Source organism: Podarcis filfolensis (genome assembly GCF_964270895.1).
Source record: "Podarcis filfolensis genome assembly, chromosome: 13".
Taxonomy (NCBI): domain Eukaryota; kingdom Metazoa; phylum Chordata; class Lepidosauria; order Squamata; family Lacertidae; genus Podarcis; species Podarcis filfolensis.
In genome coordinates, this window is record NC_139615.1 from 33102383 (window position 1) to 33115038 (window position 12656).

Here is a 12656-nt window from a genome sequence, read left to right on the forward strand (position 1 = left end):
ACACCAGGGACTGTTGCGCTGCTTAGATCAGCCGATGCTGACAGGGTTGGTAGAGGGGAGTGGATTAAAAGCAGGATGCTGGCATCAGGGAATTTTTTTGCCATGGTGAATGTGTGAACATGGGTTTACAGGCTGGGTTAATGAGTAAAAGTCGCAGAATCCGATTCTCTCTAGTGGCATCAGTCATGAGGACTACAAGCTTGGTATCTTGATCCCATCTTATCCCACGCCAGGTGAAAGTGTTGGAATTTTGCGTAAGTTTTGAAGTGTAGCCTAAACATACACACCATACATTTAAAGCACCCCCAAAACATTTGTTAAAAAACCTGAGGCATTTTTGTTGGGGATTGTAGGGAAAGACCTGCCAAAAAAGCTGAAAAACATCTTCATATATGCGACAACGGCAGCGAGAGTTCTGGTAGCACAAGGATGGAAGACTGAAGAAACCCCAACTAAAGAATAATGACAAGAAAAATTGACGGACTATGCAGAACTGGCAAAACTGACATATAAGGATAACTGTGACTTTAAAGATGAATGGGAACCCTTTACAAAGTATCTGAAGACACAACAAAGTGAACTGGACTCCTTGATGGGTTTTGAATAAAGGTTCACAAACTTTTTATTGATAATAATCAGCTAAATAGTTTGAGGATCCATACAACTTTGTAACATGCAGAAAACAGCAGTCTCAGAGAAACCAAAGACTGGAACTGAGGGAAGTCGGGGGTGGGGGGGTTTTGTGTGGGAGGGTGGGGGGAAGGGAGGAAAAATGGGGGGGAAACAAGGATGATATGTTTTTGGATAATATGTCTTGTTTAATTTTGAATTTAAAACCTTTTTTTAAAAAAGCACCCCCAAAAGAATCATGGGAATTGTACTTTGCCCCTTGCAGGGCTACAGTTCCAAGCACCCTTAACAAACTACAGTTCCCAGGATTCTGTTGGGGGGCAGAATGCACTTTAAATGTGCTTTACATATGTGATGTGTATGAAGCCTTTAACCTTATCAAACCTATGACTCACTAGGAATCTCAACCTGTGTGGTACCCAGTTTCAATTATGTGTTTGCATACGACAATTTCATCCTCTAAAATGACCAGCTACAAAGGACTTCTTCAATTTCAGCAGTGTTGTAGAAGAAAAAATCTCAGGTTCAGTATTACCAATCAGGAATGGGAAAAGCTGTACTGGTTGAAATTTCCTTGGCTACTATTAGAGGGAAGAACTTTTAGAGGGAAACGGAAGCTCCTTTCCAGCCCACCAGTGTGTCTGTATTTTAAAGCTAAGCAATAAAAAGAAAATTGCGACAGTGCCATTGCTTTGACCCACCAAAAGTCACAGCACAACATGCATCTGGGGTCCTGACCTACCCAACGGTCTAGTAGGGGATCTTTGAAACTTGTTTTCGAAAGCTTTATAATGATAAGAATGTTGCCCACATTTTCTTTGAGATTTAATGCCCTCATTTCAACGAATGTGCCCCATACAGAAAAACTTTCTTCAGATATTTAGAGCAGTCAAACTAGTTCTTTGAAAAAAAATCACTTAAGTTGACCAGCAATCAAGCCTATTAAACACAATATAATCAAAAACCTGTAATTAGTGGCAAAACATGACGATCAGAAGGTGATGTTCATTGCATGGGAGGAGGGAGATTTCCTATTATAGTGACATATTTATTCAAAACGAAATAAAAAAAGTCCTTCGTCAGATACACTGAAAACCACTGGAAGAAGTGTGCATGCACACGAAAGCTCATACCAATAACAAACTTAGTTGGTCTCTAAGGTGGTACTGGGAGGAATTTTTAAATTTTGTTTTGACCAAGGCAGACCAATACGGCTACCTACCTGAAACTATATTTATTCAAGGTGTTAAAAGCTCTGCTAGTTACTTGCTTTTTTATTTTGAAACATTTGAATAGCTTGATTTAATTACAAAATATGTGCAGTTCTAATTTTAGATCATGTTTTTGGTTTGGCAATTCCTATGTTCCAGCAAAATGTTGACTTAAATTTTGTTAACGTATGGAGAATGGGGAGGGAAGGGGGGGGCTATTAAATAAAGTTACCAATTCCATAAAGAGGGAGATTTGAATTAAGCAGACTGCTGCCCTAAGAATGGGTACCTGGAAGTCCAGTTGAAATGAAACAAACATGTTTGGGATCAGTGTGTCTCACAAATGTCTAGAATCAAGTGATGTAATTCTGCAAATTCCAAGCATTAACCCCTTATGTTCCATGCAGAATGTAAAACAAAATGTCTTTGTGAAGCATTTCCTAATAAAAACACTTCCTTTTCTTGTTTTATATCTGAATTGTTGAAATTCAGTTTGTAATCAAATTAACATTAAGGTATGTTAGAGCTTAAATGCCTCATTAGAGCAAAAAATACTATGTTTTATATAATGGGTATTTTAATGCAGTGTACATGTTTTCCTCAAACTCACAGCAAATGTTTTGTAATTAGAAAAATACTTTTTATAAATGTTGATGAATTTATACCTTCCAGTGGGTCAATTTCAAAACAGTAAAGGTGAAAGCAATGTGCTAGAAATTAAGAGCTCTTTGGAAAATCAGTTAAAGGTAGCTAAAATATAAGCAGGAATATCTGGTTTGTAATAAATTTGCACCTTTTCCCATTGCTGATTTGTTATGACAAACTCCTAATGGCTTATTGTGAAGGTGGTGAGAAAACAGTTTTGATAATAACAGCCATGCCATGTTTATGAAATATGGAAATAAGTTGTTGACACCTGAAAACCAATGGGGACAACATGGATAGATGGTATTACGAATAGATATAAAAAGAAACCAGGAAAGAAAACATCCTAATGGAAAATGATTCAAAATAATAACTTCAGTAGAAAAATCGCTCAGGGTTTTCCACTTGAAGGCATTCTCATTTAAATGGACTATTCTCTTTCAGCTGTCTAGAGGGACTTTCAGTAATGTAACCAAGTTAAAATAACTATGAAAGAAATAGAGGAAACCCTGAATTAAACTGAGGACAAGAGTGAAATCTGTTTATTGGTTGTAGTATCCTAAACTGGAGTTCTGGTTCAGTTAGTGGCAACATTGCTCTTTAAGGAAGTGTGGGGGGGGATTAAAGGAAAGGGGAGGAGGGATATTAATTCACTAAAATATGCAGTGATCAAATTTTAAGCCTCCACCAGTGTTTCTGTGCTACTTTTTTGCACTGAATGACTACAGATTGACTCTCCTCGAAAATGCTTTAGCTGCCTCTTCTCTGAGCATTCCCTAAATATCATGTATTTGGAGGAGACATTGATTTTTTTCCCTTCAAAACTGAAGTCTTTCCTCTTTGGTTGGAAAAATAAGTATTTAGGCATCTTAAAAGGCCAGCAAATTTATTGCAGCATAAGCTTTTGCAATTGGCATCTATATATGGATTTTAATATTTTAATTTTTAAGTAACAGTTTTACACATTTGGGTCAAGATGTTAAGATTCTTTTAAGGCTGTTTACTCTGACTTCAGAATATATGCAATGACTTCAGAATAAATGCATGGTGCACACACATTAAAACAAACCAAAACAATCAAGAATCTTAAATGAGCATGTATAAATGACTTTTATTTTAAATTAGGATATGTATTCCTCTAGTGTGTACTTTTTTTGTCTGTACATTTAAAATCTGGTGTGTATTTTTTTAATACAGATTAGTAACTTGTGTTTGACAAAAGCAATTAAAGATAGCTTAGATTGTGCAGTTGAAAGGACCAACAGGCATGTAGATAAAATTTCTCTTGATTACAAGCAACTGTTCTTTAAAGGGAGGGAACAATGAATGATAGAAAAATATTTGAGATTTTAATCAGGAGGGTAAGGCTGGTTTTGGTAGTTTATTCAAAGATAGGATCTCCGTGTTTTCATGTTGTAATGTGCATTTAAAAGGGTTTGCCTACTAGAGCCGGGAGAATATATAAACTTCATTCTATTCTATATTTTTAACTGGGTTGAGAAAGTTGCTAGTTTTCAAGATTTCTCCAAACGATCTTTAATATTTGCATGTTCATAGACATTTCTGAAGTAAAACAATTGTAGAAATAAATGCTTTTAGGGAAGTTGCAAAATTGTTCTCTTCTAGCATTGGATACTCATTCATAAATATCTATACTAGTTAAGGACAGAAAAAGTGCATCTATCCATCGAACAATAACCCCCAAGAGAAAAAGTTTAAATATTTCTTAATATATATTTATCTCCAAGCCTTGGAACAATTTTGTTTGTTTGTTCTTTTTAAAACTAATCAAAGAAGGGTTTTCATTTTAAGCACATGACCTGGGCTGCAATCGAAACCTGATCTGGTAGGTCACTCTGACTTTCTTAAAGGCTCAAAAACAAATAAATGGCTACGGAAGATCTCCGTGCAAGGAAAACACGTGGCATTTAGGGGATTATGCTTCTATTTACACACAACGTGGGTCTTGCTAATAATGTATCTCCGGAATGTTTTAAAAAGATCAAAGTCCAGCGACTACCATTTCCCCCACTTAAATGGCTAAGTACCTATTTTTCTAGTGCAGAATTTAATTTTAGCAGTGGTGGCGTGCCTCACATTTCTCGTTCGATCAGGAGAATCGATCCTTCCCACTCACTTCACGTTTGTGATATGTGTGTGTGTGCATTTTAAAGTAATGTTTGTTCTTAAGAAAAGAAAAACGGGAGGGGGGGAGAGAGGAATCAGAAACCTGATGATGCTGATAACTCAAATCCTTCCATTCATAACTCGGTGCAATGCAAGCTTCCGAACGAAATAGTTCTGCTCCAGCCGGCTTTTCTTTTCTCTTTCTTCCTTTTTTTTTTTTGGCCATGCACACGCGGACACTCCCCCTGCAGCCATTTAAAGGGCCAGCGCATTCAGGCGAGGCCACCTCTCCCGCCCCATCCCCCACCTTGCCATTTCCCTCCCACCCCCTCCTCCGCCCCCCAGAGCTCCCTTGGATTGGTGGGTTGTGACTGGCATGCTTTAAAGATTCCTCCCCCCACCACAACCACCTTCCGCCCCCCCATCCCTCCTGGATAATGGCAGGGACCAGCGTTACAGAGGGACAATTGGCGCCTCTTCACAGCCAACTTGGCTATTACGCACACCCACCCACCCTTTAATTTCACCCCCCTCCTCCTCTGGAAAGGAGGCATTAAAAGTGAGGGGGAGGCGGGTGGGAAAGGGCTGCGAGCCACCATCTTCCCCTTTGTCCCCCACTCCCTGCTCAGGAAACCATCCTTCGGCTGCTGATCCCTGGCAGAAAGTGACTAAAATAGATTTTGGCGACTTCGCGCGCCTCGCCAAAGGCGCACTGCTAGCTATCCGTGCCCCGTTTCGCACAGGGGGGACTTACTTCCGAGTAAGCGTGCCTTAAGAAATAAGGGGGGGAATCCCCTCAGATCTTTTAAACGAGAGCATCGGGCGGAGGGGCAATAAAACCAAACTTTACACCCCCCTTTTATTTCAATAAATTGATCCAGATCTTCCCCCACCCCAAAAAGAACGCACATGGAAGGATGACTTTAAAAAGAAGAAGGAAGAGGAATCGGGGGAGACGGGGCGCACATGTTGCCTCGTGCGAGACAAGGGTTAAGCGGAAGCAGCCGTCCAATCGGCGCCCTTTTGGTTGGTGGAGAAATATATATTTAATTTCGATGGCTTCCCACCGATGTCCATTCATGGAACCAAATGCCTGCTCGCGCAATATTGCAGGCACCGTGTCCAACAACCGCCCTCGCCCTTTCCTAGATCCTAAACTCCTCTTGCCCTTTTGCTGATATGTGAGGTATTTATTGACGAACCAAACAAAAACAAAAACAGGAGACCTACAAATGTTTAGGTGGAAAACTACTCATCGAAAAGTTGCAAGGCAAAGGAGAGCGGCTAGCACCGCGTTTGCATTCCATCTATTTGGACGAGCTGCTGCCTAGTCAGTACACAACATTATTATTATTATTATTACTACAGAAAGTTCTAACAGGTTTGATACTGATTATTATTGTGGTTATTAAATCGCTTTTATGCTTGCGGAGGAGAAGCACCAGCTGGATGGCAGGAGGAGGAGGAGAAGTGCCCATTTCAGATTCGTGCGTTTCCAACGCACCCGCCACATTTTCTTAAGAAACGCTAACGTGACACTTAAAGTTCGCAAACGTGTGAACCTTTCTTTCTGGCCCGCGGGATGCACAAATGAAGATCGTGTGCTGCGGTATCACAGCCACCCACAGGATGTTTCCATTTTATATCTTAACTATCTATCATCTGCATATATATATAGATATATATTACTGTATATATATCTATATCTATGTGTGTGTGTGTTGGGGATTCAACAGTAGTTCTACAATTATTATTGTACTAATAATGCCTCCCCAACTCTTCACACAAACCAAATTCCAATATGGCTCTCGTCCATGCTCACCACCCCCACGATCGCATCTGGTCATCTTCGCCTTTCCCCCCCTTCAGAATCCGCCCCCCCTTCCTAAGGCGATCCCCAAATCGTGCGGATGGGCAGAGCGAAGCTCCGGGTGCACCGCGCGCGCTTAGCTTGCGCGCCTGCTTGCTCTCCTTCCTTCCTCCGCCCTCTTTCCTCGGGGCGAGCCAGAACGCCCTTTGAATTAAGTTTACACCCAGAAAATCTCATTCAAACTCTTTAAGAAGAAGCTCATGGCTCATGCGGGGGAGGGGTGGGAGACCCGGCTGGGGGAAGAGGGGGGAGGGGGGTCGCGATGGGGGTTGGGTCTCGTCGCAGCCCTCCAGCAAAAGCGGTGGGGTGGGGAGGAGGGGAGAGAGGTGGTCCTACTACACAGATCTAGCTTCTACAAGGAAATGGAGAAAACGGGTTGTTGTTTTTAAAGGGGAGGGAAGGAAAGATGGGCAAAATGTAAATAAAATAGTATTTGCAGTTGGTGGGGTAGAAAAAAAAGAAGAGAGCGAGCAATGGAAAGCTGCCGCGCCTCTGCACATGAGCGCGTCTGTCGCTGCGTGCGCGCCCCTCCCCTCGGAGGGGTGGTCCCTTTTTGGGGCTCCACCACGTGGCTTCCTCTTGCAAACATTTTCACTCATTTTTCCAGGTCGATTTTATTTAGGGGCGGCGCCAAAGGCTGCCTTCAGCCTCAGAGACGTCCTATGTGGTGTGTGTGTGAGAGTGTGACACATGAGCTGCGACTCAAAAGGAGTTGGGGGGCCGCTGGAAAAGGAAAAAAAAAAAGAGCCATTTTCCCAAGACCGCCATAGCAAGTTGCATCCAGCCCCACCAGCCCCATTGATTCCGTAAAACAGGGAACATTTCCCCCCCTCTTTCCTCTTAGATCACCCCCACCTTTCCTCCCCACACCCAAAATAACAGGCTTTTCCTACTTGCTGGGCCTACAAGATTGAATAAGAAACTTTTTTTTCCAAAAAAAAGAGGTAGGCTTTTTTTTTTTTTAAAGAATCTGTTGAAAGTTTCACACCCACCCACCTACCATCGCCCTCCTTTCCCCACCCCGGTGTGTGAGATAATATATTTTCCCTCCCACCTCCCGTGACTCCCTCCCTTTTTGGATCTACCCCACATTTTGTGCAAAACGCATCAGCCATGAACAAGCTGTATATTGGGAACCTCAACGAGAACGTGACTCCGGCGGATCTGGAGAAAGTCTTCAACGACCACAAGATCTCCTTCAGTGGCCAGTTCTTGGTGAAATCTGGCTACGCCTTTGTCGACTGCCCAGATGAGCAATGGGCCATGAAAGCCATCGAAACTTTTTCTGGTAAGCCAATGGATCTCTCTTGTCTTCCCCACCCCATCCCCCCGCTCTCTCCTTCTGAAGCCGTAGTGGGTTTAGTTTTTTTGTTTTTGTGGGGTTTTTTTGAGATTTTTAAAAAAATTTATAGATCCAAACACATTTCTTTTTTTAAAACAACAGCAGCAGCAGCAGCAGTTAACTACCTAGCGCTCCCAGTTCTGGCGACCCTCTTTTCCCTTTCCAAGATCCACACAATGTGGTTTTGCAAAGATGCGTTCAGTCACACTTCTCCGGTACTCGTGCGTCTTCCGCCCTGTTTCTTTTCTACCTCTGGGGTGTCATCAATGAAAGTTCACTTTCGTTTCGTATTTCTCCCCCACTACCCTCCCATCCGCAACTTGGGGTAGTTGGGGACACACACACCGCTTTGCTCCCCCCCTTTCCCCTGTCTATCTGACCCCGAGTCGAGAACCATGTTTCTTGTGTGTCTTGCGTAATACACAACTTGTAGGGCCTAGGATTTCTCCATCTGCTTCCAGTGGATTTCTAGAGGGCTCGCAGAATTCTTTTATTTGTTTGAATTCCTCCTCCCTCCCACCCAGAATGTTTCCTCTTCTATCATAGTGGATCCCCCTTAAACCGTCGTCGTTTTTTTAGCATTCACCTTTTTTATATATATGAAAAAGGGTAAAATTTGGCAAACCCCCTCGCAACGTGAAAACGCGCACACAAAAAGGGCGAGAATGACAGTTTTCTCTTTTGCTCCCGGGAAGTCTTTGGACGCCCCCTTCCCACAAATCAGTCCCCGATCTCTCTGGAGATGAAAGGGGGGGGGATCAAATCAAAATATTAAGCCCCTTTCCCTTAATTCGAGGTTCCATGATCAACCCGCCCCCCCCCGGCTTCGGTGGTTCGTCTTGCAAGGCCATTTGGGTTTTGCCATGGGATCAAATGCTCTATTTTTGTCCTTTAAAAGAGTGTGAGGTGCTTTGTGGGATGGGAGAGGGGCTCTTCTGGAAGTGGGAGGTGGGGAGGGAAGACGGGAGTTGTTGGACTTTGGCCATTTTGATTTTAAACTGGGTTTTCCTGGGGCATGTGATGTGTGTATTAGCGCGAAGGTCGCCATGCTGCTAAGAGATTGAGAAGAGAGGCAGAGAGGAACTAGCAAGCAAAGCTGATGTTGCCTTTTCCTGGGGAAAAACCTCTTTTGCCCCTTTACTCGAAAGGAACACATCATAATTTAGTTTCCCCATCCTTTTCTAGATTCACGTTCTTTCTTCCCAGTTTTCATGGATTTCCTTATTTTATTTTTTTAAAAAAGATACAGCCGAACAAGTTGAGGTGGAATAAATCGACGGAAGAGGCCTTGCAAATCTTAAATTTGCCTTTCCTGTGATTAAATAGATCTTCCAGCATGTGAAGGAGGAATGAATTGAATGTGCAAAAAGTAGGGTCATGGGGAAACCTCCATTATTGGTTTCTTCCATTGTTTAGTCCCCTCAGTTTGAAATCCAGTTTTTTGTTTTAACCAGAGGAAAACGCACCTCTCAAGGCAGTGGGATTTCTGGTGAAGGCAATCTGAATTCCCCAATAAAATTGAATTAAAATATGAGGAATGGGAGCAAAAGTTGAGTTGTATGTGAGAATGGTGTCCAGGTTTCCTTATGTACATGTTTTTTTAAAAAAGACACTTGTGTTTTTAGGCAAAGTGGAGCTGCATGGAAAACAACTTGAGATTGAACACTCAGTACCTAAAAAGCAAAGGTAATCCAGTTGTTTAATTTCTTTAAAATTTTCCATGTTGAGAAAATTCCATGTTTGCTTAAAGGAAAAGAAGAAACCCATGTTTTTAAAATTCCCCAGAGTTGTGCAGACAAAACTAGGTGTATTAGCATTTTCAATCTCTGCTTTGAAAGGAAACTATTTTGAAGAGAGCAGAAAACAAAATTGGTGGCTAATTTGATTCACCCCCCATCCAAATTCCTAGAGTTACTTTTGCAGAGCAATCCTATGCAAGAAGCTGGTGCAAATTGGTGTAAATCAAGCTGTCATAAAGTTACACCAAATCCAAACCCTGCTTAGCAGTGGGGCTGCTGCTCTGCTTAATCCTGAACGAGGGAAAAACTTTTAAACTAGTGCTTTTACACTGTATTGCCAGATCGAGTGGCTGAGCCAAATGGGTTTAGGATCCTGCCTTAAGCCCTCTCTCTGGTCCCACCCCCACCACGCCCCTTTTGGGGAGATTTACACAAGCCTCAACTCATCCAGGCTGAGCAACTTACTCTGATGTATCTTCAGCTGAGCCAGGGTTGGGGCCTTGAGCTTGACTTCTGTATCCTATGCAGCTCATCCTGGTGGATCTTGCCCATAGGATTGCCCCCTTAAAGTACCAGAGGGAAAAGAGATAAAATCAGAATTCAGTACATTCAGAGGGAATTTGAAAATTGGGAGGCAGAGGCGCTCTTCTGTAAATTTCAGGGCAATTTACTGTAAATAAATACCTACTTGAACAGACTTTCCTCTGCAATGCAACCTTTTAATGCTTTGTTTTAATTTAATTTAATTTAATGCTTTGTTTTAATGCTTTAATGTATTGGTTTTTTTCTCATTTGCTGCCCCTCTGAATAATTCTCAAACTTTACACCTTGGTGGAGATGTAGTTATCTCATCATGCTTTAATGTGGTATTAACATATTCAGTATGTGTACTTGCTGCTTGTACAATGGTTTGGTTGCCTGGATTAAAAATGGCAGGTTTGGATAGGCATGGTGAAGCAAAAATCACATGGTGTAGAGAAAAGTTACAATTACTCTTCATTCCTGTGAAATCTAGGAGACACAAGCATCATAATGCGCTGTTCCACCAGAATTCAGTGTGAATTTGTGTTTTCCAGGCAGTTGTTTAAAAAATAAAGGGGGTGGGGTGAAATGTGAGTGTTTGTTACTATATAGTTCAATATATTCTGTTTTGTGATTCACATCACAAGTTGTCTTTCTCCTTTTGGGGAGTGTAGATATCTTGGACTTTCAAACTTTGTAGCAGAATGTTCTGATGGAGGATAACATTTCTTTTTTATGAATGACTTACCTCAGCTCCCTCCGGATTGGAAGGCTCCCGAAATCTATTCGATAATTTATTTTATTGTAGCAACAGGCATGGGCCTTGTGTAATGGGTGATCAATAGTGCTTGTAACTGGCTTTGTGGCATGGTACACAGTGTAGCTGTGGTTTAAAATGACAATTGGGAGAAGGATTTTTGGGCAGGCAATTCTAGAATGAAACAAAGCAAAATAAACATTTGGGAGCTGGGATTGGGTGTTGGAGGGAGAGAAAAGGAACTTGATTATTCTTGTTTCCTGTTCAGCGCTTTCAAAAAAGCCTGTCAGTTGTGTAGAAATTTGATGATTTTGAGGAGTTGCTGATTCTCTTAAGTCTTGCTAAGTAATGCTAAGAAATCTACCATATACAAATTAATCACTTGAAAGATTTTGTAATTCAAAGCACATTGTGGTTATCTGGGTGTAAGTAGGAAGAAAAACTAAACCTGGTAGTAGTCTTGAGGCAGAGAAATCAAACTGATCCCAGACGACTTATCACTGGGGTATATGTTCACCTCCATGCATCTAAACATCTGCCTTCTTAATAGTCAGTGGCCATGTTGGAGTTTTCAAAGTCTTCCTTAGAAGAGTTGGTCTGACGTCATCTGTTGCATGCCAGGATTTTATATGTAGGTTCCCTTAAAATACATTTTTAACCTTGTGCTCAGGATGTGTGATAAAGTGACTTCAATAGTTTTCCAACAGGGATTTTGCATTTCTTTCCTATAGAAGTGAGAGTAAAAATGTTGAATCCTTTGGGCAAGGTATTAAGGGCAAGAAAGGAGAGCCTGTATTTCATACAAGATCACTTTTCCATTGATAAAAATGTATACTCTGCTAGCTTGAATTTTTACAGGGTTAGGGTGTTTCCTTTCACTTGTATCGAGACTTGATTTTCTTGTTTGGGATGATACCCAACTAGTTAATTAAATATGATTAGCATAGTCTCAATAACTGTGAGAGTTTTTTTCCCCTTCTCTCTAAATCTGTAAAAAATGTCACCTTTTAAGTGGAAGAAAATTCTAGCCAAACAGAGGCATACTGATCTGTATCCTTTCAGTTTATTTTTTTTAATGAAGTAAAACCACAGTTAAAAATACATAAAGCTTGGCTTATTTCTTGAGCCTCATTTACTAGAAGTTGCCCCAAAATACTCAGATTTGAAAGGAATGATTTCTAGGAATGATTAGAATCTGCACTGCCATTGACATGGCATGCCTACCATTTATAAACTCTGCCACCTGGATATCTTAAATAGTAATTAAAACACGTGTAGGATGTGCTACTGGCCTCTGTAAAAATGGTTGGTCCTGGATGTATCTAAAAGGGCTTATCTCCACCACAATTGTGAATGATTTCAGCTAGTTTTTAATGAATTGGTTGTAGCAGGATGTTATATTTTTTAAAAATGAAGCTCAACAAATACCAAGTTGAGATACCAAGCACAGAGTTAACATTTTCTTAATATATGAGATGCACAGATGGATAAGTAAATTTGTGATTTCCTACTTAGAAAAACTGAACTATATACAAGTAAAGCACTTACTTAATGAGAAGTCTTGTTGGGTCTTTCTGGGACTGCAATATCTCTACTTAATCTTGACATTCTTGTTAAAAGTTGCATTTACTTACAAGAAAGTACTCCCGAGTTGCAATTTATATATATTTAAAAAGACTTTGTGTGTTTGGCGTGTATGTTTTCAGTTATAACTTCATTGAAAAAAGGACATGGGGGGATTTTTTTTTTTTTGCAATTTTATTCCTTAAAAGTCAGCAAATTCCTTTGGTGGCGGAAAGGGTTAATTAAAACA

General features: G+C 41.0%; 2 protein-coding genes across 3 annotated transcripts in view; one reads left to right on the forward strand and one right to left on the reverse strand.

The window, feature by feature from the left end:
* Window positions 1-10127, reverse strand: part of GIP (gastric inhibitory polypeptide) — a gene marked incomplete at its 3' end in the record, with an annotated part of 28437 nt that extends 18310 nt beyond the window's left edge. The window contains exon 1 of the mRNA XM_083583598.1: window positions 10030-10127. Within this exon, the coding sequence (XP_083439724.1) occupies window positions 10030-10097 (68 nt within the window). The 5' untranslated portion in view covers window positions 10098-10127. The remainder of the gene's footprint in view (window positions 1-10029) is intronic.
* The window catches only part of IGF2BP1 (insulin like growth factor 2 mRNA binding protein 1), a 65065-nt gene continuing 59498 nt past the window's right edge, over window positions 7090-12656 (forward strand). Inside the window, exons 1-2 of one of the 2 annotated variants that reach the window (XM_083583078.1) lie at window positions 7090-7771; window positions 9451-9511. In XM_083583078.1, the coding sequence (XP_083439204.1) occupies window positions 7597-7771; window positions 9451-9511 (236 nt within the window). In that variant the 5' untranslated portion in view covers window positions 7090-7596. The remainder of the gene's footprint in view (window positions 7772-9450; window positions 9512-12656) is intronic. The other variant, XM_083583077.1, reaches the window with a different exon arrangement.